The sequence below is a fragment of the Larimichthys crocea genome, chromosome XIII (genome assembly GCF_000972845.2).
Source record: "Larimichthys crocea isolate SSNF chromosome XIII, L_crocea_2.0, whole genome shotgun sequence".
Classification (NCBI taxonomy): domain Eukaryota; kingdom Metazoa; phylum Chordata; class Actinopteri; family Sciaenidae; genus Larimichthys; species Larimichthys crocea.
The window spans coordinates 7,477,555-7,505,492 of NC_040023.1; the positions used below are offsets into that span (position 1 = coordinate 7,477,555).

Consider the following 27,938-nt stretch of genomic DNA (forward strand, 5'->3'; position numbering starts at 1 on the left):
GCGCTTTTTTTTGTTTTGTTTGTTTGTTTGTTTTTGTTTTTTGATAGCTGTCACTCTGTAGCATATAGTTTATATAAATAGTGTTAAATTATGCTGTACATTTCTGATTTAATTTCAGCATTTTGTCATATACACATACACAAAAATAAATTATTATTATTAGTAGTAGTAATAGTAGTATTTATGATTGTGTCATTGTTTGTGTAGTAGTAATTGCCGTTGTTATAGCAACGCCACTGTGGGAGGCATGCATGGCATTTTATTATCTGTACTTATTATCTTACACACACACACACACACACACTTTTCTGAGAAGTGTCGGTCTGGTCTGACGGACAAGTTCAGACACACAAGTGAAGGTGTGGCAGCAGCAGCAGCAGTCATGAGCAGGAGGCATATCTGTGCCATTCAAATGTCACGGGGGAGACCTTTATGGCATGTTTCTCTGTCTGCGCCTCTCCTCGTTCCTCGAGTGCTTTCAGTCAGTGTGTGAGCTGCATATGTTCGTGTTTTGGACGGAGGGAGGTCCGACTCTGAGACTGAGAGGAAAAAAACCTTGACACAGCGACAGGAGCGTCGGCTGGATTTTTCTTTTTTTCTTTTCTTACCTTTTGCAGATTTAAAAGAAAATATCACTTTATTCACATGTTGCTGAGAAGATTTGCACTAACCCAACCATCTGCCATGAGGAAAGCTTAATAAGGTAACACACACACACACACACACACACACACACACACCGGTGTTAATGAGTCCAAACAGCCAGCTGTTGTTTCCTTACATTGCAGCGGTGAGCAAAGGTCTGTCAGGAGTGTGAGTGTCATGAAATGAAGTGATCAAATAATGTAAAGTTATATAGTGGGGACACTTCCTTATAAGCTCATTGAAAACAACAAGCTCTGACTGTATTTGTCCATGTAAAATAACTATTTATATAAATTATTAGTAGTATGATTTCTGATATTATAACTATATATTTTTATTTCTGTTTGTGTCTTGGTGTATGTGCAGACAATCACTGTTAATCCAACTCCAACTGGAGAATATATTATCGTGCTGGTTTGACAGTAAAAACACATATTGGACACAAACAGGTTTCTAAGTTCTGTAAAATAAGTCTTTTATATAAATTATTAGGAGTGTCAGATCTGTGTCACAAGTCAAAAGTGATGTCTGATGTCTACATAGAGAATCTTTCCTAATCCACTTCCAACTAGAGAGCATGAATCTGATTTATTGTGCCCATTTGACAGCTGAAACACTTACCGTGCGTGTGTGTGTGTGTGGGTGTGTGTGTTCGTGGTGCTGCATGTGGAAACGTTAATTATGTGCCTCTTAAAGCCGCTAAATGTCCCACATTAAGATGAAGGTAAAATGCTTATGCAGATTTCTGCGACGAGGCAGCAGCTGTGTTTGATCCTAAGTAATCCACACCTATGTTAATGATTTAACGCTTGTGTGTGTGTGCTTGAATTAAGAGGGGTTAAAGGGCGGATCTAAACTTTTTATTTGGGAAGTTTGTCCCAAAGTGGGCAGAAGCAGTGATGTGGAGGAAGTGTTTGTGTCTATGATCCATTTTTCTTTTCAGTTTTATTGCCTCTCTGCGCGTCACTGCTCTGATCTCGTCTTACGTTTTTGTCCTTTTCGATTCTTCACAGCACTTTCTTTTCCTGCCCTTTTCCTTCACTTTTCACACTGCCACCATGCGTAGATTCAGCTCCGAGGGAAACCTCCTGGATCTTGACTTCCTCCCGTGGAGGAAGGTGGCACTGAAGAAGTCAGACAACCAGAAGAACCGTGAATCTGGCACCTACACGCCTCACGCGGATGGAGATGAGCTGAACGATGGGTCGACTGGTCCCATCATCCAGGAGCCCAGAGCGAACCCTGACGGGGTGGGGAAGAATGAGCTGAGCCGGGAGCACAGCATCAGCGTGGAGAACCTGTACGAGAAGGGGAAACTGGACAAGACTCACCTCGGAGTGTGTCTCATCAGTGAAACGTGCAGGGCTTACAGCGACAGCCAGCTGAGCCCGGGCGCAAAGGGCAGCACGGAGAACATCGAGAGAGGCGACACTTCCCCATCCACCAACCCCTCCAACTTCAAATCTCAACACAGGCAGCAGAAACCCAAACTGTCAAGTGCTAAACTGAACCTCAGGAGTCTGTTTGGACAGGTGGGACACCAGTTTCAGTCTTCGTTGTAGAGCAGTGTATAGCGGCTTTTTTAACAAGTCTGAACTTGAGGTTGGATGATCCGTATTAAAGGTTTGTTTGGTATAAATCTTACCAAACATTACATGACTGCTGGACATTTTTAATCCCTCTGTGTGTCACTGAAACGGACTTGCAGAGACTTGAAACCTGTTTGAATTTGACTTGAAAGGTGATGATGTTTTACAGTGCACACACTGAAATGTCGTGATCTGCAATCGTGTTGGCAAACAGTTACCTATTTCCACATCCAGGAGACAACAGAGCAGAGCAACACTTACATTTATTTGCAGCTGCTGCTGAATCTAGTGCAGAGAGAGAGAGAGAGAGAGAGTAGGACACAATGAGCTGAAAGAGGCTATAAAAAAAAGTTTAATCGAGCTGTGGGCGCCTGCAGAATTGGTGATAATTGTAGATGTGTTCGTCACGACAAGAAACCACAGAGTTGTCTCATGACTCTTTCCGTTATAGAGCAGATCCAGACTGTCAACATTTCCCACCAAGGATGAAATCATACAGCGTCTGAGCTCCGTGACAACCGTGTGTGATGTGGCTGGATTATCCATTAAGTGTAGTTTGAGTTGGGATTAGTTTTTGTATTACAGCTGCAAACACGAGTTGTTTATGTAACTGGGGGGGGGGTGTCTATGAATTCTTGTTCACCAAATTTCCACTGTGTTAACTGGTGGGCGTGTTGCCTTGTTTGTAGTTCACAGGGCGTGGCGTACGAAGCAGGTTTTTCCATAGATGTTTGTTAGGTTTAAGGCGCTGAGTTACTGTAGTGTCTCTGGAAAAAAGAGCAAAGAACTATTGCTGTAATTTAGTTAATGTTCTCATTAAAGACAACATAAAATGACTAATTTATTCAAAAGATGACAAAGATACAGGTCATATAATAGATTTCTAAACTTATTGTAATCCTGCATGCTCACAGGGTCTCTTAGCGTGGAAAGATTTACACTGAAAGCTGCTTCGTTGTGATTCCTGAGCGAGACCGGAGAAAGATCTCCAGTGAACTTTGTATTTTCTGTTTCAGAGTCCTCATTCCTCAAACTCCAACCTGTCCAACACCGATCAAAAAGACAGGTGAGGATCACATTCATCTTCCGTTGTCAGTTAAGAGATCGTAAAATACCAACTGTCAAAACTTTTAATTGACCATCCTTGGACAAATATTGGATGTCTTGAAATTGAATCTGTTTGATCCCGAGGGCGAGTCGCTTTTGTTTTGAGAACCGCTTGAGATCTGATACAGTATCTCTTGGTATGATTTTCTTTGGCTGACGCCTGCTGCCCTCTCCCTGTTCTTACGTGATCCCGGTCCACAGTGCTACAGAGAGGAGGTCTCGTCTGCTCTTCATGCGTCAGTGGAGTCAGGTGGGCCACAATAGGAAGGGTAAATTCAGCCGAGAAGAGCTCGACAAATGGGCAGAGTCCCTGAACTCCCTGCTGGCCAGCCAAAGTGAGTATTATCGAGCATATAAATCATATAATATGTTCATATAACAATGAATTTTTCATTCAATCCTTCATAACACAGTTATCTCATGACAGTTTCTATATCGAGGAGGTCCAGGCTGTACTCAGACCTAACAATTCACACCCTGAGCAAGTACTTGGCGACACTGGCAAGGAAAAACTTTTAAGAGGCAGAAACCTCGAGCAGAACCCGGCTCAAGGTTTCAAAAAATAAGTCTTAAGTCTGCTCTTAAATGTGGAGATGGTGTCTGCAAACATAACCCAAATATTCAAATCCAATGAACCATAACATTTTACTGAGCGCCTTCATACTCCCCAGAGGATAGACCGTCTATGTACTTTCAGCATCAGAACAGTCTTTCCATTTGCTGCCCCGAGCTTTAGCCTGTTTATTAGTTTCCGTTTTTAGATCCATCACATTATTCAGAAGTTTCTCACCACTTATGGTGCTGCAGAGCAATGTTTTGATGAGTCACCCCACTTATATTTTGTATCGTGTCTTCTACCAGTGAGCACATCTGCATGTGGAGATGAAGCAACAACCATTGCAAGGCCGGAAACAATTAGTTGAAGTCATGACATAAAAGAGTTCAGCGTGCCAAGAAACAAAGAATACTAAGCTAATGTGAACCATTCAGACTTTTTTTTTTTACGAGGCAGGAAATACATCAACACCTGCACAGCAATGTGAATTATTTCCTTCATAGCAATGAGAACTGCCTTTTTAACCGGCGTCAGATGATAGCTCTTCTGTACTTTTCCTAGACCTGAACTCTACACCCTGACATTTAACGGACTAACCGCTTCTGCCTCGGAGAAATGTTTGTGCAACTAAAAGTCAAATCTGTCTCAAGTTCCCTCTCTGGCTTTTATCTGACCTCGCACACGTTGCTGCAGATCTGAGCCCCAACGTCACTGGTTACTGTGTGCTGTGCAATAAAGCTAAAAGAGCGGCACTTCCTCTAAAACCCCGCAGCTTCTACGAATAGAACAGATAGTCAACACCAGTGCTGTTATAAATCACTGTCTGTCTGTCTGCAAGTCTCTCCTGCTGGAGGATGTTTGACCAGTCTGACATTAACAAGGATTACAACATCATTATGAAACATGCATGTTCGCACAGGTAGATCTCCTGATTCACTTCTCTGTTTGCCAGTAGCGTGTCTTCTCCTGGCGTGTTTCAGTTTTTTTTCTATCTAATATCTAAAGACGTACTTACATTGTCACCCATATCAACAAAACCAGGCCAGGCCTTGATGATAAAACCCACAGTGACAGCACTGAGGGGTTATTTGAATGTCACAGAGATTGCACATAAGAGCACTAAAGATGATGACCTTATGATGAGCATGATTGCTTATCATTTCTGAGAGCGTGCTCTGGTGTTTGTGCTTTTTCATTTGTGCTATGAAAAAAAAAAAACCCCAACCTGCTGAGACTGTAGCTTGAATTTTTAAAGTGCTAAAATTTAATAGGGGTCTTCCCTCCTTCAGTCTTCAGTGCTCCATGGCACTCAGTTTTCAGATTTAGATTCATTCATTCAAATGTTTGTTTCTATCCCAAACTAATCCCACACTAAAGAAAAAAACAGCTGGCTAATTTTCCAGTCTTAGTACTCGCTGTTCCTTCATGAACACAGCTCACTATCTGATTATCTCTGACTGCCCTTTTGTTGTCAGTCATTACAGTATGTTCAGAACAATCTCATTGTAACTCAGTCTCCTGGTAGGCAGGGCGGCTCTCTGCTTGCCCCTGTTTGTTCCAGGTATTTGGCAGCAACAACACGAATTCAACTTTATATATAAGAATGACTGTGGAATAAATAAAAATTTTCCGGGCGAGCTCACATCACGTCATCACTGTCCCAATTTTGCCTGATGAGTCACCCATCGAAACTCTGATATCTGTTTCAGCAAAGACAATATGTTGGCAAATATTTAGAAGATAATGACAGTGTCTCCATTACAGCAGAGAGAGCACACGTTACGGTTCCATATCTCGGCCACAATTTAAAAAAAAAGTTTGGTCTATGGTGTCTGACGTGTTGGTTTATTTATACCCGTGGAAACTCTCTCAGATATCACCCAGGATCTGACAAAACATATCCAGTTTAATGAGGTCAGGATCGCGCTGTATTACCAGATTTGACTCACATTTGGATTTCTTTTCTATGAATATTAATTTATCTTCTTAAGGTTGATTTTTTTACTTTTAAAGGAGATTTTACCGGACAGGAATGGTTAACCAAAGGCGAGTTGCATCGGGGCGGAATGTGTTTTTGTAGTTTGACTCATTCCGCAGGCTAAAAGTCTGGATATTTCAACGTCTGCTGCTTTTGATTTTGTTCCTTATTCGTTCAAATCTGTCTCTTAAAAGTTCCCAAAACTATATGAAAGCTCAATACTGTTGTTCTTGCCCAGACAAACAACCAGATGGGACTTTTGGACAGCTGTGGTTTTAAAGTGGATCTCCGTGTCCTTGAATGTTAAGTGGTCCGTGTCCTGTGATTGTATTTTATCCGCTGTCAACGTCAGTAGGTTGTAATGGAAGACTTGGAAAAAAAAAAAAAAGACATACAGTGCTAACTTGTGGCCCGAATGCAAAGAAAAGCCATTAGCAGAACCAGATCCCTCAAGTAATGACGTAATGTGAGCTCGCCCTTCTTTAACTGACGTTATTTCGGTAAGCAGGGGAATGTGTCGTCTCTTCACAGGACCATCTGTTTAGTCCCATTCTCAATGATGCGTCTAATTACAGAGGAAGAGCATGAGTAATATTTTTTATTGCCTCACATTCTCTTGCAATATTAATACACCCTGAATGAGGCATCGAGATAACACTTTATCGATTCTCCACCGAGCACTATTGATCCGCTCTGAAGCACTCCCCGATAAGAGGGAGCTTCCAGCTTCTCTCAGCTCGTTCGATAAAGTCCGAACAGCCGCCTTTCAGCTGACGGGTCACCCAGCACAGCAAACTGAAAGAGCGAGGTGTGATTTCTGGTGACCTCCTTTTTATACAGCTGTGGACTTGTTCCCAAAAGTCTTGAATCTTAGGGCATAACCATCCCAGTTTTAAACTAAACGTTTCAATCTCTCCACCAGCACTAAATGCAGTAGCCTTGGCAAAATATTGTGAAATGGTGTCCAGAGGCCTCATGAACCAGTCCAAATATTTTGGTATGTGCGAGCAGATGGAGTCCACTCAGAGAGCCCTGACAGACAGACAAGGGCCACATACTTGGCCGATCGACGGAGATCAGACTCCTTGATTAACTTCTTATTTTTAAAGGTTTTTTTGTCCTCCTCCTGTCCAAACTTATGAATGGCCTGGTTAACTTTTAAAAAACGGGACGCACGGGACAACTCAGTCGTAGCAACTTGTTGTGTTTACTCAGTTGTCCAGTTTTTTTCAAGTTTAGCCTTTAGAGAAAAGAAAAGCAAACTCTTTACTTATTCCCTCGTGTATCTAATTTATTCTTAAACCACAAGATAAACATCATTCATGACCAAGACTCACAGAGTGCAACCGTATTTCAAACTCAGGCTGATAATTATGCGGATATAAATGACTGCTGTTATTTATTTATTTCATTTGTCCACAAGAACAGAACTCCACCAACATGTGCAACTTAAACCACGTCTGTGTTATTGATCCGAGCTCCGAGCCTGTGTACTGTATATCCTGCAGACAGGAATGGACCGGATGGTTCTGCATCCCGGATGCCAATCTAATGGATTTAGACATGCTAATGGCATACATTCTCTTCAATACTTGACTATGGACTTTCTGGTGCAAGCAGCATCAAGCAGAGAGAAGATCAGTTTTGGTAGTCCCATGTCTGCTTTGTTCACTGGGAGTTGTAGTTTTTTTTTTCTGTGATTGGTTAATTAATAATAGAAAAGTCCATGTTTAGTCGTCCGTGATCAGATGTTTCTTCATTTAAATCTTAAGTTTGTTAATTTAAGGCAAAAGCTGTAGAGTTGCTCGTGTTAGAAAAAAAATCAAACCCTGACACATTTCGAAAGTTTGTTTTAATTTGCAGAAAAACCTGATTCTGTTCCTCAAAAACTTAATACCAAATCTCAGAGCGGCACCGATATCGAAACCTTTTAAATAATATTCAGCCGTATTGGTGATGAGAAATCAACTGGATTTGACTTTTAATGAGCTTTTCTTGAACATTTTAAATGAAACATATACAACAAATCTTATGTAGACTCAAACCAGCCGTGACTGCTTTCTGACTTCCATACTAGAGACAGAGTAACAATTTTTGGAGTAACTTCACCTACTTCCAAGAGGTCAAAACAATTTCATTTGTCAGGACAACTCATTCTGGCCTGTGCTGCCTGTCGTCAGCATCACTATGATCCTCTAAACGCTTGTCCGACTTTAAACCAACTCGCAAATGTACAGTAATCTGCCATCTTAAGAAAAAGCTTCAGTCATTTCCCAAAACAAACAAACTTTTTTGGGCAAAACGGGAAGAACGCCTCATGACATCGCTGTGATTAAGTCCACTATCAGTGGACTTTTCATGACAGGAACTTCCTCTGTTACATTCCTAACAATCAGATTATTTAGTTTTTATCTCAGCTGTAGGGAGCTGGTTTGTGTTCTCTGGCCTCAGTGATATATAACATATGTTTTGGTAACCGTGCTGCTGCTGAGCACTAACCTCAGCACTCTGTGTGAGACTTGGCCTCCTTATCAGTGCCATGTTAATTTGTAGTGCTGTCCCGTGCAGCTGACGTGTGTGTGAACTGTGGCATGTTGTCCGTCGATGTCAGCAGTTTGAAGCACGAAGCAGTTTGTCGTGTTTGGCTCGAAGCCTAAGTGTGTTTAGCTGGTGCCAGGTCTAAATATTCTCAAAATGGCTAATGCAGTATCTTTTTATTAAATTTTATTTTTCAACATGTGTCATAACGTAGCATTATAAATAAAGCATTGTGGTGCTGCAGAGACAACACGGCCTACAAATCATATCACGAGGAAGGTCCCAGTCATATTTCTTTGAGTGGATCTGGGCCGATCTGGACTTGTTTGTAGATCCTCTCATCCAACGTGCTTCTTTCTGAAGAAGTGAACTTCAGTTCAAGATGATTTTTTTGGCCTTTTATGCCTTTATTGATAGTACAGCTGAAGATAAGACAGGAAGCAGGGGGCAGAGAGAGGGGGAGTGACACGCAGTAAATTAGCCGTCCGATGCAGGATTTCGAACCGGGGCCAGCTGCAGCGAGGACTATAGCCTCCACACACGGGGCGGCCACTTAACCCAATATGCTACCGACCGCCCCGTGAACTTCAGTTCTGAAGAAATTCAAGTGAACAATCACAACATGATTAAGTATTGTTTGGCCCTGGTGTTGAACATTTTGCCATGACCTTGTAAAACTTTGCTGTTTCGCCTGAGGGATTGTGTGTGTGTGTGTGTGTGTGTGTGTGTGTGGGTGTAACATACGTAATTTGACATTGCATGGTGATGCAAGTCCCTCTCATCTTCTTCCTCCTCCTCCTCCTCCTCCTCCTCTCAGCCGGCGTCTCAGTGTTTGGAGCATTCTTGCGCTCTGAGTTCAGCGAGGAGAATCTGCAGTTTTATCTGGCCTGCGAGCAGTACAGGCACTCGTCCAACAACTTCAGTCTGCAGAGGAGGGCGAAGGACATCTGCGTCACCTACATCCAACCAGGTGCCCCACGGGAGGTACACCCCTGCTTTTTCTATTCAATCCAGATGCATGCACAACTACGCAACTTATCAGGAAACAGTGTAACATAAAAAAACAAACCCCACAAGTGTCTACACCTTTCTCTTTTCAGCCGTTCAATTTCCCGACAGTTTGCAGCGTGTGTCATTTTAGGAGCTTGCGTGGGCGGTTGGAGCTTAATGTCACAACGTTACAATCAATAGCTGCATTCATGTGGAGCCCTTTTCCACAAATAGAACAAGAAATGAACCAGGATGCCTCGCGCAAACACCATCGAGAACTTCCTTAAAATTGAAAACCTCTTTTCAGGCAGAAAAACAGTGAGTGCCATCGCCTTTTCCCTCCTAATGAGCCCCCATGAAAATAAAAACTAATCAGTTCATGTGGCACCACAGTGTTAATGTTTAAAGGCTCATGGAGAACAAACTGTGACTCAGTAAGGTCAGCTACATACAATATCTAATCTAATATCCTCTGTTTAAAGTGTTTTATTATTTCTGAATTCGACTTTTCTTTTTTTTAGGAGAAAGCTTGTGTTACACGTGGCGACACTTTAAACCTTCACACACAAAGTTTCCTCCCTGGCACAACTCTTCCTTTGTTTTGTCATTTACAAGCTTTAAAGCATCTTCCCGCTCCCCTGACATTTACTAGTTCTGATATAAAAACAGAAAGCTGACCTCTGTCCAGGCTTCGTATATTCTGTGGAAACAGTAAAGTTCAGCAGTAAACCAATAAAAGTGCAACATGTTTATATTTCTCACAGTAAGGCATTGATGAAACTGTGAGGAAACTCACAGGTACCGTATCAGTGTAGCGTCAGTCGATACGTAACCCATGATGAGGCACCTTTTATATTCATTTATTTTAATTTTTGTGCCTTTTTTAAAGGTGCCACAAATGTCCAAATAATATACTGCACCCTGTAGCTGCATGGGTTGTTCTGGAAGTCTGGATGTCCTTCTTCATCATTGGCACAGTCCAGTTATAATGCACTGCTAGATACTACAGAGAGGAGAGACCATGTGACACCTTAAGTCCTTTTTTTAAAGACAGACATTACACGGCCACCGACAGCGAGCACAGCTGCAGCTCTGCCATCGTTCCTAAACAAACAACGCTGCAACCGCCAACTAGATTTCTAAAAAGAAGTTTCAGCATGATGAGACAGGTTGGACAGACAGTTGCAGCGTAATACACTCTGCCTTCTTGTCGTAGGTGAACCTGGACAGCAAGACTCGGGATCTGACCATCGAGCTGCTGCAGGCTCCCTCTCGCACATCCCTGTCGCACGCACAGAAACGCATCTTCTCGCTCCTGGACACAGACTGTTATCCCCGCTTCCTCCAGTCCTACATCTACCTCTCCTTACTCAGAGAGGCTGAGTAAGAAGCCTCGTGTCGGGAACACGCCTGGACTCAGGAGGAGGAACGGTGGCTCGCTGGTTTCCAGGACATCCTAAATATTGTTGACCATAATGTTAAATGTCCTCAAAAGATATGACGTTTGTTTAAAGGAAATATATCTGGAGCAAAATGTTGAGACTGCTTTCCCCGCGCTTTTTTTTTTACGTGACCTGTGAAAGTATGCGGCTCCTTGTAATCATTAAACATCCTTCCTGTGAGCGGCACATATCCCCACGGTCCAGTGACTCAGCCTGAGTTTCCTCTGCTGACAGGAAGGGAAAAAAAACGAGTCCAACGAGAATGAGCTCTTTGCTAAGAAGGTCATAGTACTACCTAAACCTGAGCTGAGTGATCCTGACAGGCAAAACGAATGCACGGCAACAGGGAAGTTGGGTCGGCCTCTAAATTCTAAACACCCGCCGTTCACACAAAGACAAACTGTGTATGCATACAATAGCCCCAGAAAACACTTTAGTAATTTAAGTAGGTTGTTTGTAATGAATATGTTGAGTATTTCCTTGAATGTCGGTCCTGTAAAAAATTCGAAACTCCCTCATGTAATTCCAGTGAGGAACCTGAAAGAAAGAAAGAAAGAAACGGACACGAGTGTTTGAGAGTTTTAAAGAGAGAGAAATAAAATCCTGTTTTTTTGTATCATGACATGTCCTGTTGATTCTTGTGATGGAGATGTGGATTCAGAGCTGTGGTTGCTGGGAGACAGATGAGAGAGAGAGAGGATGTGACGCTGCCACTCATTTCAACTTTTTACTGTAACTGGACAGTTCATTCTGCTGTGGTCCAGACAGAAATGTTTTCTGCAGGAACAATATGTGAGATATTTACTGAGTTTTTTGGCAACAATACTACAGTCACATTACATTTCTTATTTGGAAATTTGCCTTTTGTGATCTGCCCGTGTTGCCAGATGTGAAACGTACTAGAGCCGAGGAATCAGGAAAACAAACTGGATCGACAGGGTTAACGGTAGATTCTACCTCACGTAAAAAGATTTTAAAAATAATGATTCGATAGCTCGCAGCTATTGTATTTGTAAATATTAAGAAGTAATCCTGTTTCATTTGTTAAAAATTCATTAATTCATTTTTTTTTGGCACTTATCAGGATCCAGGTTCATTAATATCTTTAACTTTTTAACTTTAAGCCCGCCTTTTTTGTGGCGTTCTCTCTCCTGATTGGACAAAGTGGAAACGGGATGCCACAAAATGTTTTTCTGTTTACTGACTGAACATTCAGTGTAAAGCTGAAAATGTATTTAGTCTTAATGAGACAGTGACAACTTGACAGAGAGAGGATGACGTGCAGCAAAGGGCCACAGGCCGCTGGAATCAATCCCGGTGAGGACTCAGCTTTAGTAGATGGGGTGCAAGCTCTACCGGGTGCACCCCAAATCTATTTATTTAAATAAATGAACGTTGCTTACAGCAGTTTAATTTCTATTTTTGGAGTTTGCTCAGTTGTCTTCAAGTCATTCTCTGATAAAAACCTAACAAAAGACTTGAACGTTGACCTTGAAAAAAGGCTGTTCTGGTCCAGTTATCATACTGGCATCTATTCATGACCAATACAAGATCTCTTATATTAAACAGCTGGCAGTGATCAGGGAGATGCTAAAGCCTGGAGAAGGATTTACATGTATTTATACAACAGCATGGTGAGGACGTGTATCTGCTTAACGACATCTGAGCTGAAAGCAGCAGCAGAAACCTCTGGATCGCGGCCAAAAAACATCCAAGAGCCGAGCGAATAAACACAGAAAACTTTCCTGTATTCTGCAGTTGCTTTTGCAGTTTATTGCTGACAGAAATGCAGTAAAAAAACAACAACAACACACATCACAGTTTGAACTCCTGCTGTGACCCTGATGTAAAAAGTGGCTTAGAGGTTGAAAATGTTCCTCCAGGCTTGATTGTAAATGTTTTTTTCAGTCTTTGTTCATTGTTCTGAAAGCAGCAGAGGGAACAGGGATCAAAATATACCCTCTGATATGAAAGGTAGCACACGTCTGGAGGTTTTCCAGACTTCCTTTGAATCATCCTGCGTGTTAATCACAGAATATTCGCTTGTATATAAATTAAAAGCCACATTTAGTGTGTTTACTCCTCTGTTTGGATGAGACCTAACAAAACGGTTTAGCACCAAAATACCAGTTCTAAAAATAGATCAGATAAAGAGCAGTTCCTCATACTTTAAGAGTCGACTTTAAGGGTTAGTTTACTCGGCATACAAAGGGAAATATTTCCACACTTCACCATGTAAGAGACTTGCACGTTTCCATGTGCTTAACTTTTCAAATTCTACAACATTGCTGCTTTATTACAGCTTTAATCTAATGTTTATGAATGGCTGTTGGATGGAGTCAGCTCCATATTTGTCTCCGAGCACCAGTTTGACTCATCTTGGAGACCGACCAAGAAAGACATTACTATGGCCCTTTTAAAGCAGAAACACCGTGAGTGAGCATTTGGCGTCAGCGCTCCTGAACCCCTCCTGAAGGGCCACACTGAATCTTTGCACAGTGTAAATAATGTCTAAAAAGTTTGGTAGTCATCGCAGGACTTCCTCCTGGATCACCATGGCCTCGTGCTCCTGTACTCCTGCTTCTGCTTCACCCACTGGGCGGTGTAGCAGTTCTCTCCTACTGTCCACGACCAGTCTCCTCTGCTCCTGTCGCTCACCTTCCCCAACAACACAGGTCTCCGGTTGATCGCCGTGCTTCCCGCTTGACGCTGTGGACTGTCCGACACCTCCTTGATCTCCTCTTTAGCACCGAGGGCTTCGGCGTCTGCATCCAGGTGTGTCTCTGCGCCGTCTACGGAGGTCTGGCTGCAGATGTTATCCTTCTTGGATGGAGACAGAGGTGGAAGAGAAGGAGGTGGGTGGGACCTGAGTGACGGAGGGCATGACAGTAGATGGTCAGTGGACGGAAGAGGAAGGATGAAGGCAAAGGGCAAATGTTGGGTAAGAATTGAGATGAAAATGAGCCTCATGTGTAGACATATGTGGCTGAAACACAACGCAGAAAATGACTCAATACTTTGATCCAATATGGGCACATAAAAATGATTCATAGCAAGGTTGGACACTGACCAATCATAGCTTGTGTGACTTGTATGACGTAACATGTTTATTCAGGAACGTGCTCATGTGTCATTCAGGTTGATTCCTTTATATTTCTACTGAACATGATCCGATTTTTCCTTTCCGGGCCAAACCCTGCTACCACAGGAGACAAATGAGCTCGTCTGTTTGTGCCTCATGAGTCACCTGCACTTACCCACAACACGCTTCTCTATGGAGATCATGGTCATTGACACGGATCTCCATGGAGCTGTAGGTGTCGATTGTATGAAGCGTTTCAGCCACAAATGTCTGCATACAGGTTCTTCTTTCACGTCCAAGGGTCTAGTGCAGTGGTGTAAATACCTGCTTTGTGGTGTGTGAATACTGGCCAACCTGTGTGTGTCTGTGTGTCGCAGTTCGTTTTTTGACTGATCCCCCATCGAGCCCAGACCTGAGGAGGCACAAGGTGCTAAAAAACATGAGGAAGGAGAACACTGTACTGCAGCGGACTCCAGTTATTCACCCAGGAGTCTTTTAATACAGATTTATACATTCATATAAACAGCAACATTTCCTGTCACTTGAATAGCTACACCATCCAAAGAAATGGAAAATACTGGACTTAAAGGAAAAGTTGTTTGGCTATAAACACAAACAGGTTGAATATATTTGATTCTGTTTTCAGTATTTGGCTCTGCGAATAAAATACAAATCAATAATCTAGTATATATCTACAGACCTGTGGGATTCACCTGCGGTATCCATGTGAGTCTATTAAACTGTTTCTGGAAGTGAACAGTTAATGGATGCATCATAAAAAAATATAATAAATAATGAACAAATGGCTGGACGAAGGCTGGTTTTGCAAGTCGGTTGGTTATTGCGACATAAAATCTGAACATTAAACTTCCTTCTTTCTTCTTCGTCTCTGAGTTGAGATTATTTTGTCACCTAAATAAATCCCAGCAGGTATTTACAAAGTTCTTCTCCTCCATTAAAGCTCATAAAGATGCTCAGGAATGAAAATCCTGCACATTGTTTATCGTCTGTGTATAGTTTATTAAAAACAGTTTGGTAAAGTGATGATCTGAAGAAGATGTGAGGACAGACGGGTGTTTACTGTCTACAGGTGATGAACAGCGTGCAGAACCAATTTCATGTCAAATGATTCATCTTAATCTGGACGTGGAGCACAGGAAGGAATAAAAATCATCATTTTGACCACGTAATATTAAAACATGACACGCAGTCTAAGTCAACCGTGACATTAACGTGTTCACTAACCTGCCAAGTTTCTGTCCAGCAGTCCAACGGCTCTGCTGTCCATGTGCCGACTGTACATGCTGCATCTGGCAACTAGACCCTGTTGGCTACCGGAGAAATGCCAGCAAGGAGGATGAGAAGAAAACGAACAGAGCAGGACATAAAATAGAGAGAGAGAGCGAGAGAGAGAGGGGTGGAAGTGCAAGCCAAAGAAAGACAGTGAGAAAAAAAAAAAGACATAATTATAAAATATAACAGAACAGAAATGAGGATAAAAACATGGTGCAGCAATAAAAAAAAAAAATCAAATTCATTCAAAATAAAAATAAAAAGCCACAAAATGGAAAATAAGACTTTGGATAAAAAGGTGCAGCATCATCTTACACCAACCAGTTTCTCATGTGTGACGGTTTGCATGACAAAAAAAGACAAATATCGCACACTCAGTTCTGTGTGATAGTTTAATGGGGTCTACAAAAAAGGCAAGCAGATAAGACAGAGCCGTCGTGTTCTGCTCTGCTGGGTAACTACATTTTAAAAAGGCTTAAAGGGAGCCTGTCCGTTCTTTTCCTTGAGTCAAATCATCATTTTAAAACAGGACTCCCTCCTTTCCAAGACGTCACAGAAACTATCTAATCAAGCTACACAAGACACCACAGCCGTTCCTTTAAAAGGGAAGAAGCGACGGTGCCAGTCGGAGGCTGGTCAATGGAAGCCCAGCTGAGATCTATTAAGGGAACTATTGAAGGGATTACGGTGCGATGACGACAGAGGCGAAAAAGAGGATTAATCAAAAGAGGGAGATAAATGGGGTGGAGTGGGTGAACGAAATAAATGAAGGGGGAGAGGAGAGAAAGAGAAAGAGAGAGAGAGAGAAAGTGTTTAGAAAGCAGAGCAGAACAAATAAGCAAGGAGAAAGTTACGACTGCCTCTTTGTCCCCAACACAGTGAGTGACTAATGACAGGAATGCAGCACTCCTCCACCGAGCCGAGCGCTCACACTTTAGAGAAATGACAGGAGGCCAAGGAGGCCATCTAAAAACAACCCTTAACAATGTTTATCAGACGAAATGAATACACGTTCGGAGCGCTGGCAGGAAAAGTCTTTTCCTCATTCTTCAGATTCTTTCACATCGAGCCAACGACGTGTCGGTTTATTTATTACCTGTGCAAGTGTGAGTATGACCATGCGAGGCATTTCTTATATATCATGGATTTTTTAAAATGTAGCTGAAAGATTTATGAATGATGTAAGCACAGGAACGTCTGGAGTGAGGATCAAAACAAACCGCCAACATTAAAATCAGCCGTTCAGAGAAGAAATACGACATGAAAGAATCCATTACCTCTCCCCACACACGTCATTCATGTCTTTAAATATATATATACGTGGGCCAAATAAAATACATCAGGCCGCTGTTAGAAATAAAAACGTGGATTACGACATTACAGGCACAACAAGGAGAAAAAGCATGGGGCGGCTACTTTTTTGGATTTATGAACTGAAGCATATGGACTTAATAAAACACTGGATTTGAGTTATATCCCTCTGTAGAGGTTACTCAAGCCATGAGGGTGAGATACTTGGCATCCCTCCCCGTGTAGTGGTGAGCAGACAGTCGATAAAGTATTTAAAATATCCCATTCAGCCAGTTTTATGTGGGAGTTGGTGAAATCAGCACGTTCATTTGAAACAATCAGTCACTGCTGCATGTAAAATAAAAAAAACCTGCTGGCAGCACAACATGTCTGCGTGAAATTCGTCTGGATTTCTGCTGGATTTCTCAGTGGTCGAGTACAGACCGCTGTTTTCTTTTCTGCTTCTTGCATCCATTCTCAGGCTGCACAGATAATAACATCAAGCTGAAGCCTCAGGCATGTCCTGATAAATCACTTGGAATCGTTTAAAGACGTCACCGTGAAGAGAGACAGGGACAGTTTCTATAAACGGAGATGAATTTTTCAGATGTTCAACGCTGCGAGAAAACCACAAACTAAATTATTCATCCATAAAATCACAAGGCTCCCACCCGAACGACTAATGCAGATCACACCCATGGAAAACGGGTGTGATCTGCCATGCACGTTTTTTAGTGTCGTGGCTCAATGGTGAATGGAGTTTGTACAGACATTCATAATTCCACACAACCACAACCAAATCTAACTTTTCAGTTACCCTGTGAAATATCTCTATACGTCCTAATAACATTTTCAATCTGTCCAATACTTTGGTTGAGGATCACAAACCTGTAAAACTAACGAGACTCTCGTCAGATCCAACTGTAGTTTGTGTTTGATGCTCATTAGTAAATGTTAGCATGCCAATACAAATCACTGCCATACCTACGCACTCGCAGAGCTGCTAGTGTGGCCTTGTAAGGCTACTTCAGATGCTTCCAATACGGCCTGGCACCCACGGTAATGTGGTCTACTTGCAGATTGCTCAGTTGCTGACTGAGAATCAAGTTTCTTTGCCTCCGATACGAGTCCTGATCTGTGCACACTTCATTAAAGTTATTAAAATCAATAAAATACTTTACAACTGAGTAGCTGTGCATCGCATTAGGAGATAAATCACCTGCATCCAAGCTGTTAGTGTAACAAAGTAGGCTGTAACACGACAAACTCTCTCTGTATTGTTTTAGGCCTTGCTGCCATCTCGAGGGAATTTCTCTGTTTGTTGCTGCAGCCTCAGCCTGAGTTACCTGAACGAACCGTATTCTGTTGACTGTTTAGTTTCATTGTCTGTGCATCTTTTGCATGGATCACATTAATAAATTATTTTGTTGTTGTTGTTTTGGCTCGTCTGTCTCTCCGTCCGTGCTCAGTGGAGTGGAGGAGAGACAGACGGTGGAGTCGTTGACGTCAGCTGTGCTCATTGTGTTGCTTCACGAGTAAAAACACCTGTTCGACAGCTGAGATATGACGCTGTGTAACATGTAAATAAAAACAGAAAGCATCAAATTCAGAATGAGTCTATATTTATATTTACATGACTTAATCAGGCCCAATAACTGATCTTTGAGATCAGATTGGGACATCAGCAGTAACGTCAACGATGCACCAGCAGGACTCATCAAAACGATCAAAGATTCCTCTCCTCTCTTGTTTTCATTGAATCTTTGATTATTGTGTACAGTTGTGGTGGTATACTGAGTATTTTATATGAAGAGGACGACAATAAATTCCATTAAAACCTTAAACCTTAAAATATTATGGCGGTTGGTAGCGTAGTGGGTTTAGCGGCCGCCCCGTGTGTGGAGGCTATAGTCCTCGCTGCAGCTGGCCCCGGTTCGAATCCCGCATCGGACGGCCATTTACTGCATGTCACTCTGCCCCCTGCTTCCTGTCTATCTTCAGCTGTACTATCATTAAAGGCATAAAAAAATAATCTTTAAAAATATATATATTATGGCTAAATATGCAGAGGGTGTTGCAATAGTTTACTGACAGTAAGAATGGTGAGAGATTGACTACTCATACTAAGCGGACAGCGTATCTACCCTGGGGTGATGGCATTCGAAACTGCAGGAGCAAAAAGAAGCAGAAAAATGTGCCCGGTGGGCAGAAACACTTTGACGTGTGCCGTTTTCTTACCTGGTGCGTCTTGCCCTGCAGCGATCGATATGAGGGGACTGTGGGCTCTGATCCCTGTTGCTCCCCCCAGGGGCAGATGCTGGGGCGGCTCGAGTGGGCACCCTGCTCGGGGAGGATCCCACGCTGAGGGAGTGGGAGTACTGGGAGGATACCGACCGCTGGGGGGAATACGGAGGAGCAAACGGCCAGGGAAGAGTCCTCTGCTCTTGACGTACCCCTTGGAAAGAAAAATAATTCGATATAGTGACTTTATTTATAACCTATAACTTAAACTGTTTGTCTTAACTGATAAGAAATGTAGCCATGTGTTACTATTTAAGAGAAAATTCATCCTGACAGCATCTTTTTCAGATTGATTGTTGATTAATTGAATCTAAGCTGACCACTGTGTGCTGTAAAATCTCGTGCTTTTGTGATGCAGGGCTATAAAAATGTAATTAACTCTGAGCTCTATGAGGTCAAGTGAGTGTTTACCTTCTCTCTCCATTAAAGAGTAGGGTTTGATCTCTCCGTCTGGCTTTCTTAGGGGAACCTTTCTCAACTGGGCCGCTGTGGGAGGGAAGGGGGGCGGAGAGAACACACTTAGAGCAGCCGAGCCAAAAACACGACATGACGGGATTCCTCTCCCTCCTCCTGCAACACAGCCCTACATGTTGTCCTTTAAAAAAAGCTACATTTTAAACAGTGTTTCCTCTGTCGGTGCTGTAAAATCATGTAGGGGTGAAGGCTCCAGAATCCAGACAGAAGTCCTGAGATGTTCAGTAGTGCAGCATTTCTCTCAAAACTTGAAACTAAGGCTGGACAGAGAGTTCCTGACGTATAATCTCAAAGACTAAATAAACTGCGTAAATAGTTTAATCAAAGTCTAACATCCAAATTCTGTTTTGATGTAGACTTTTAGCTCAAAGACGCCGTTTGAATCATCTTTATCTAATAAGTCTGGTTAAAATGATTGGTAGCCTCACTCCGACACCATCCTCACTGTTTGGACCAGTGCTTCTTACATTTACAACATATATCAGATGTTCGCTGTTCCCCGTGACCCCCGTTCTTATCTTTTATCTTCCACCATCTGCCACTGCTTTTCTAAGAAAGCTTAACAAAACAAGCCGCACACTCAACAGGTACAGCACACGCCACATTAGGCTAAAATGGTACAAAATAGCCAATAAAAACGAGCAATAAAAGCAATCATCATTAAAATGATAAAACATTATTAGTATAATCTGCGCTTTACAAGCATCTATTATCATAAATAGATGATTTGGAATAATGTTTAAAATACATCCTTATCTAAATCGTGTTCCAATATTGGACGATCATATAATCCACTGACTGGACAGAGAGACGCACTTAAGCACTATTAATTAACTATTAACTAGCTGCCGAGAGACAAAGTGAAACTTCCCGGTTCAGTTAAACACCATTTCCTACGAGCTGGACTGCAGCTAATCCAGCAGGACAGCGAGTGCAGAGCGCTGTAGACATTTTAGATTACATCGAAAAAAATGTGGAAACATGATATAAAGGTGTAAGGAGTAAGGGGGGGTATTATAGATACCGACAGTTTACAGCTTACTATGTGCAGAAATAGTCTAACAGCAGCTACTCGTAGAAGATGATCATTCATCTTCGGATATGCAGCATGTTTCACGAGAGACTGTGCTGAGTTACAGATGCGAGTGTTCGAGTCTGGATGTCAGGACTATCTTTAGCATCTGTGACTTTCAAGTAAAATGTGCTAAGGTGCTAAAAGAACACCATGACACCTTTTCTAGACCGTCTCACCGCCTGTCCTATTTTCTGCTTTAGAAAGAAGCTTCAGCTCCAGCGCTTATACTCTATAAAACGTGTGGGTGTGCCTGTCCCTGATGGCAGGTGTTGTACCATTGCTTTGTATCGGCCTTGTTTTGTAAACTGCGAGCTGCAGACAGAACCTTCTGGACATATTGCTGACTCCTGTTTTAACCTGGGAACCAGACAGATCTACAGAGCTCATGTTTCATTTGCTCTGGCAGATGTGTCTGACCGCCCTTCCCATGCTGGATCTGGTCGAGTTAATCACAGCTTTATTTAATACAGGGTAGATTTATAGGATGACTGACAGAGGAGCGGCACAGGTCCAGATTTGATAAGACACATTTGGCTGCAGGTCTGCCCAGGGGGAACACATCTGGGTCACAAATTGCATTTCCTCTTTAAAGCCTCACATATTTTGAGAAACATATATTTAGTGTACTGATTAGGAAATCAAAACTGAGCTGAGAGGTTTGCTAGACCATTTTTTCTGCCATACAGCAACCCAAACCTTCAGCATAGATTACAAAATACAGTGTAGAAGCTGGCGTAGAGGCTACCCATCTTTTTAACAAGGGTCTAATTGTTTACAGTGAACACATTAATGTGGTTTATCGACACATGGAGTCCCTTTAACTGGCTTTTAAATGACATAAACTGACAGACATTTAGAGACACTGGAGGGTCAAGAAACAACCAGGTGATCTGTGGGGGTTTACTGTGCTCTGCATACAGGCTGTGACTCTCTGTGAATACTGTAAAGCTCTGACACCTGGAACCGACCGGTTCAATATATGACATGACACATAATAAATGACATATATTGTACCCGTAAAGGCAGATACTACAAATACAAGCAATGGGAAAGAGGAACTGAAACTTGGCTGAGGAATTATGAGGGAAGAGAAAGTGAGTGAGATAAAAAGAGACGTCATGCATATATAAAGAATAATATGGACCTAACTATGAGCCGAAAGGAAAAGAGGGGTCAAGATGCTGGGGGGGTGTATGAGAAAAGAAAAGAGATAGAAAAGTCCTTACAAAAAGCCGTACATCCCCTGATCCGTCAGAGGAGTGGAGGGCGAGCCTGGGAGAGTTTGGTGAAACAAAAGATTTTCGGAACTGAAATAAAAGCAGATCAGCACTCTCGAGTGTCGAGTGCCCTTGTTTTGTTTTTTTTAGACTTACATTTCTCTAATCAGGGAGATTTTTTGTGTATGTGCAACAAAACAAAGATGAATTCCTTGTGATGCCAAAAGCAGGAGTCCCTTTTAAAAAGCATGCAAAATATGTAATGTAAGAGAATTTGATGTATCCACAAAAGTATGCGGCTGAAAAAGGAGATTAAGGACGGCAAGAATGCCGACCGAGCGCAGGTTAAACCGGTGAGGCCGATGGGCAACCACCTGTTCACACCTCATGGCCCACGTTACCATTACAGAGAGGACGAAAAACAGTCAGATAATCCTTTTTCACAAGAAACAGAAGAGTAATGGGATCAGAGCAGAGGAAAAGTTACCTGATCTGTTGAAGAAGAAGCCCTCAAACACCACAAAGTTATTTACCTGGACACAGTAAAGAGATAAAAACACATTAGTATGACATCTCAGGTTCAGGTGAATTCCCCCTGCATGTTTTAGGAAATAGGGAGTAAGTAAGTAAGTTTCCTTTGGCTATCCACCAATCACCGAACAGAACATCCACCAGGTATGTGCCAATCACTCATCATTCCCCTTTAAGGAGTTGCGTAAAGTCAGTCTTGTTTTGTGGAAACACTGTATGTAATGATTATTTGCTGGATCCCGATCAGAATTCCTATTATTCTAATTTAACTGGAAGAAGGTGACTCCTGACAGTGACGCGAGACGATCAGCTGATGGATTTTCCGGAGAAGCTCCTCGACAAGTAACAACAAGGATCAGCGTGTCTGCCCGACAGTTACGCCTTTTGTAAGCACCGCTTGGAGACAACGCTGCCATTTCCTCTGTGAAGTGAAGTTTTCGGTTCTAGTTTGATGTTTTAACAAAAAATGTAATGTTTGATGTTTTTGGACAACTTACGGACGTTTATTTCTGTCGACTGTGCTGGCATTACTTCATATCTCCTCTTTTTATTATTATTTATCTTTGTCTAATATCTAATTTAATATCTTGTGTTTCATACATAACAGCAAAAAATGAAGCACCTTCTTAAAGTCCATGTAAAGTTAGAATAAATATGTGTGTCTGAGTTTGTCGGACACCAAAGAATAAAGTGTTATTAACCACACAGCCAAATTTGAATAATTAAAAATATCAAGTTTATGAAATTAGGTACCAAAATGAGCAGTGTTCTCAGCTCAGCGAGTCTGCTGAATGTGCTGAAGCCACTTATAAATAAAAGTCAGATTAAATAAATTTTCTTTGAGTCTCCTGAGGAATATTCTCCCGGAGAAAAAACTGGAAGTTGTTCTAGTAAAGTATGTATAATAGATAGGAGGGAGCCAGGTGTCATCATACATTTATGGCGTGATAGTAGAAAGTACAGACTGTACCTGAGGAACACTTTGTGTCAGGCAGTAATGCTTTGCCAGGAAAGACAGGAATTTGGGCGAGGGCCTGTCGTACGCCATCAGAACGGGCTCCAGATTCTTGTGCTACAGTAGAGAAAGGAAAAAAAAAACAAAAACACAATGAGTCACTGATGAACGGCACAGATCAGTGAACTGTAGGCATCTGTACTGCGGGAAGGAGATTACATGGAGGGAGGTGAGGCCTGACATTTAAAAAAATGTTTAGTATGTGGTTGACTGAGACAGGTTGTTTCTCATAGCAAAGGGGATTCGTACCAACATCCTAACAGACAAACTGCTTCTTGTTTCTTTCTGTGTCTTCTCTGTCATGTAGCTACCGGTTAAAGAGTTCATACTGAAACAGGAAAAACGTGCTTCATCATTTTTAACCAAACGGGCTCGTTTACTGACTCTGTGCCAGGTGTGTGCATGTGGACACAAACAGGGAGGCTGACCAGTGAGATGATTGGTCACTTCCACATGTTGTCAGGATGTGAAATACAAAAACAGCCAAGCCGGAGGGCAGGAGATCTCCCTCATTCCTCAGAAACACAAAATACCTTAAAAGTTTAATAACCTAGATAAAAGATTTTGCTCTTTGCATTTTCCTGTCTGAAGGTGTGCGCCTGAAGTTATCAGCCCTGTAACAGAAGGCTTTTCTTCTCGGGCCGTGTCTGCGTGGGTTCTCTCTGTCAGCAGCTCTTGGTTTGTACCCACAGTCCTGAGGCATGCAAGTTTCAAAAGGTTATTTGGTGACTCTAAACTGCCTGTAGGTGTGAACGTGAATGGTTGATTGTCTCTATGTGCACTGTGATGAACTGACAGGGCGTACCCCGCCTCTCACCCAATGCCAACCGTGATCCGCGACCCAGATAACGATATGCGGTTATGGGAAATGGATGAATGATGAACAGTTTGTTTGAGGCAGCTCCTCTTTTTCCTCTTTTTAGGCGGCTCTGGAGGTAGAGCGAGTTGTCCAATAATCAAATGATCAGCTGTTCGATCTCAAGTCCTCAAGTCCTCAAGTGTCCTTGGGCAAGATACCCAAAGGTGCGAATGAATGATTAGCTCATGCATGGCAGCCAAAACCGCTTTGAGTGGTCAGAAAACTAGAAATTTGCTACCTGAGTACAGTTTGTTTACCATTTTTCTGTGTTGAGGAACAGAGGAAGGAAGAGCTGGTTGGATTAATATATCTATATAAATAATGATCTCAATAATTCCAGTATTAGTCAGGCTATAATTGAGGATCATCAAAAGAAAACATGTTTACAGAGGGGGAAACCGGCCTCCCTTTGCGATTCGATCAGGTAAATCAGGTTTGTACAGTCCCGAAAATATTCTTGTGTTTCCATTACAGGATTTGTCTTGACAAGCATTAAGCCTACAGCTTACGTCATGCATGTTTTGAACTAATAACATCCCCATTAGACAGAGGCTGAGTTCTAGTCATCTGCTCCAGAAAGAGGAATGCTTCACCTGCAGCATGAAATCAAACAGCTCCATTCCATAGCCATGTCGCTGCAAGTTCTCCGCGATGTAGAAATCCAGAACGCACAGTGGCTCCACCTCTATGTGCACGCCCTGTAAGTCCTAGAGGAAGGAAATACATCGAGCATACCTGTACATCTGATACAAGAAGGTCAAACAGGCTTAAAATCAGTGAAGCATGTGAAATTAGGTGACTCACAAGCAGAAATAACTTCTTGTAGCCGACCTTGAGAAATCCCACGGCCACACCACGTCCTCTGTATGTAGGGGAAAGGAGGGGCAGCGAGTTTGGTCGGGGGGTGGAGAAGGGTGTAGAGTGAAGTGCAATGAGTAAGACTCTCAACCTAGTTTCCCTATTTGGATGATTTGAAGTGAGCTGCTGCCATGAGCATTAAACACAGTGTCTCGTGTGTCTCAGCACTACAGTACATGCATTGTGACTACAGTGTGACTCAGTGTGACTGCTGCTGAGCCGAGCAGCTCGGTCAGTCAAACGGAAACGTGTGTGTGTGTATGTGTGTGTGTGTTTAATGGGTGAAAGCTGAAGGGAAGGATGTGAGATACATGTACCCGTTGCTCTCTCCGTCCTTCAGCAGGTAGAGCTGATGTCTCTGGGACTGCATCTTGGACGCACTTGTTATAGGTGCTGGGAGATGTTGGGCCTGTGGAGAGTAAACATGAACACTGTTAAACATGTGTAGAAACAGAACGATCACAAAGGGCACATGAGTAAATGTCAAAACTTCACAAAAAGCTAGTAAGACCACCTTAGGGTAAGACATTTTTTTTTATATAAAACCTTTTTTTTCTCCACGTTTTAAAAGAAGCTATAGTCGATCAGAACAACAGTCGTACGAGAACTTGCTGACTTTGTTAAAGGGACGCGAAAGGACATTTTAAAGAATGAACTTTGCCATATCTGGCAGCTGCAGTGTGAGAGGGAGCAGAGAGAGAGACACAAAAAGAGAGTCTGTGAGAGGCGAGTGTGAATCAGAGAGTCTGTTTTCTACTTTCTGCGACTCGCTGCTGTTGACTGTTGGCCAGGATATCCCCTGTGGTCGTGTGAGGGGTTGCTCCATGTTCTTTATTTATTATTATTTATTGAGTTTCTTGCATCAGAGATATGTTATGATTAAGATAATACATCCTAATCCAAGCCCTTTAATACTGAATATGTGCTGATACAGACTCTAGCTTAAATGCTGATTAAATATTTACTGACGCGTTGAAGTAACAACTACATGAAATCTGACACATCTTATTTTTTATTTGCTACTCGATCCAAGATTAACGTGAATCGATCAGCTGCAGAAAAGACGTCTCACACTGTTGGAGTTGTTAGGACTCTCACTTCACTCTCACAGAGTGGAGATTTTACCTTACAGACGATCTTTGTCTCTCTTTAAGTGAGTATAGACACACACACACTTGGGACAGTTTTAATGTTTTAAACTGGCCTGTCATCAAATTGTGGAGTAATGGAATTAATTAACCTTTCCTCCTGACAGCTGATACGACCTGTCGCTGGTGACATTTGTCTTTTAATTTGTCGCTGCTCTTTGCTAATGAGAAAGAAGCAGGAGAGACAGTATATAAATATTCATACGTACTACCTGCTGTTATATAATACAATGTAAAAAACTGGAATAGTTTAGAAACACTTCATGGGATCCTAAATCCTCTAATATTAGATTAGAGTCAACTTTAGTGCAAAGTAATGTGCGTATTTGTATGGATATATAAACAGTGCAGATATATACATATATATGAATATGTAAGAAAGATATATAAAGTATGAACAAAGTACACTATGATGTATACAGCTTGTGCATCAGCAGCACAATTGCATGTATGAGTGTAATTATACAGTACGGGTTATTTAAACTATGTACAGTATGAACAGTAATTATACAAGTACAAGTGATTAAATCGACATTATATACAGAATAAACAGCTGGATATGAATACACTATAGGTCAGATATGTACAGTATAGACAGGAACTTATGAATATGCTGTAGATATAAACAGTATATCATCTTCGAGGTGAGTCTGACTGCACAAAGCACAAACATCTGCATGGCAAATCACAGCCACAGTGTGTGTACATGCCATGCTGGTGCTAAGTGATGAAAAAAATATTGGTTTCTATTTGTGTACATCTATAAAAGTAGTTTACACATAAGTTAAACATGCATGCTTACTCAAACAACTCAGTTAAAAGTATAAACGTACACGCCTGCAGCCTCAGATTGGAATGAAACTCAAAAGATCTGATTTCTTTGAATGCTTTTAAATGCATACTTAAAAACCCCTGGAGACAGAATCACGGTGTTGTTGTTGTTGTTTAACTGATATTCACAGCTTGCTCTTATTTCTCCAGATTGCTGCTACGTGTTGCAATATCGCCCGTGTGATTATTAGACGTGTTATTAGACAGAGACACACCTTTGCCGAGGCTCTCCCAAGTTCATCGATAACTGTGGCTATGTGGGCTTGAAGATCCGGCCTGCAGAGACAAACACATTATTATTATTATTATAAATAAACAGATGCTGATGGATGGAGGCGGTGATGGATGCTGCTCCACCCCTTTTGTTTCTCATATAAAGTACAACTACATGCAGGACTCTGTAGATGGCTCATGGGCGTGAATGCACACACACACACACACACACACACACACACTGTTTAAATATTGTGTTATTTTTTAATTCAAATGATGTGACACAAAAATGCAAATATTTAATCCAAACATTTTGCATGCATCCTGCTTCAAAATAAAAAAAAATGCTGGGTGCATTTCCTCTGATTTAACCTGAATAAATAAAAAACAGGCTAATTAACAGAGAAATTATTATTATTTTTAATTATTATTAATTAAACTTACCTTCCTGCTGATTTACGACCTCCAACAAGGGTCTGGTCCAAAACAGAGACCCTCTCGGAGAACAGCTGGTTGATATCAAAGGGAAACTCCATGATAATGCCGATAATAAGGTGTCAGACAGGTGAGCTGCACAGGTATTATAATATCACACACACACACACACAGCCAGGTGCTTAGCTTAGCTTAGCGTAGCTGGTTCACGGCTCACCCAAAAAGCTCGTTACCGTAAAGAAACAACAGTTATCTCGCTGTGCACAACAACACCTCTTCACCATCACATGCACCGTGTGAGAGAGACTCTAAAATAATGCCCCGTGTGAGCTGCAAGAACAGGCACCGTCTATTTACATTGTCACTGCAGCTCCATTGTGTCTCTGTGTTGTGAGGTCACTCCCCGGCAACGCGAAACCGTAATGTCTGTAAGAGACGCGCCGCACATATGTGGTGATAGATAGATAGATA

General features: G+C 42.0%; 2 protein-coding genes across 11 annotated transcripts; one reads left to right on the plus strand and one right to left on the minus strand.

Moving 5' to 3' along the window:
- Positions 1-288: 288 nt before the first annotated feature.
- si:ch211-152p11.4 (regulator of G-protein signaling 8) lies at positions 289-10,943 on the plus strand. 2 transcript variants are annotated; one of them, XM_010745995.3, is made up of 6 exons: positions 289-703; positions 1,659-2,177; positions 3,251-3,300; positions 3,543-3,676; positions 9,231-9,397; positions 10,620-10,943. In XM_010745995.3, exons 2-6 carry the CDS (start codon positions 1,704-1,706, stop codon positions 10,788-10,790), a joined length of 996 nt encoding a protein of 331 aa, XP_010744297.2. In that variant the 5' UTR covers positions 289-703; positions 1,659-1,703; the 3' UTR covers positions 10,791-10,943. The 2 variants fall into 2 exon arrangements, with proteins under 2 accessions (XP_010744297.2, XP_027143098.1); XM_027287297.1 differs by lacking the exon at positions 289-703 and adding an exon at positions 780-800.
- A 1,650-nt stretch (positions 10,944-12,593) lies between these two features.
- atat1 (alpha tubulin acetyltransferase 1) lies at positions 12,594-27,905 on the minus strand. Of its 9 annotated transcripts, none has more exons than XM_027287229.1 (13): positions 27,477-27,894; positions 27,035-27,095; positions 25,158-25,249; positions 24,787-24,844; positions 24,576-24,689; positions 23,079-23,180; positions 22,065-22,110; positions 19,223-19,297; positions 18,749-18,965; positions 15,173-15,258; positions 14,252-14,357; positions 13,504-13,711; positions 12,594-12,768 (listed from the first exon to the last, which is right to left on the minus strand). In XM_027287229.1, exons 1-13 carry the CDS (start codon positions 27,566-27,568, stop codon positions 12,661-12,663), a joined length of 1,365 nt encoding a protein of 454 aa, XP_027143030.1. In that variant the 5' UTR covers positions 27,569-27,894; the 3' UTR covers positions 12,594-12,660. The 9 variants fall into 9 exon arrangements, with proteins under 9 accessions (XP_027143030.1, XP_027143032.1, XP_027143029.1 ...); XM_027287231.1 differs by having other exon boundaries at positions 12,752-13,711; positions 27,477-27,541; positions 27,825-27,905; XM_027287232.1 differs by lacking the exon at positions 12,594-12,768 and adding an exon at positions 21,587-21,632 and having other exon boundaries at positions 13,524-13,711; positions 27,477-27,895.
- Between the last annotated feature and the right edge of the window lie 33 nt (positions 27,906-27,938).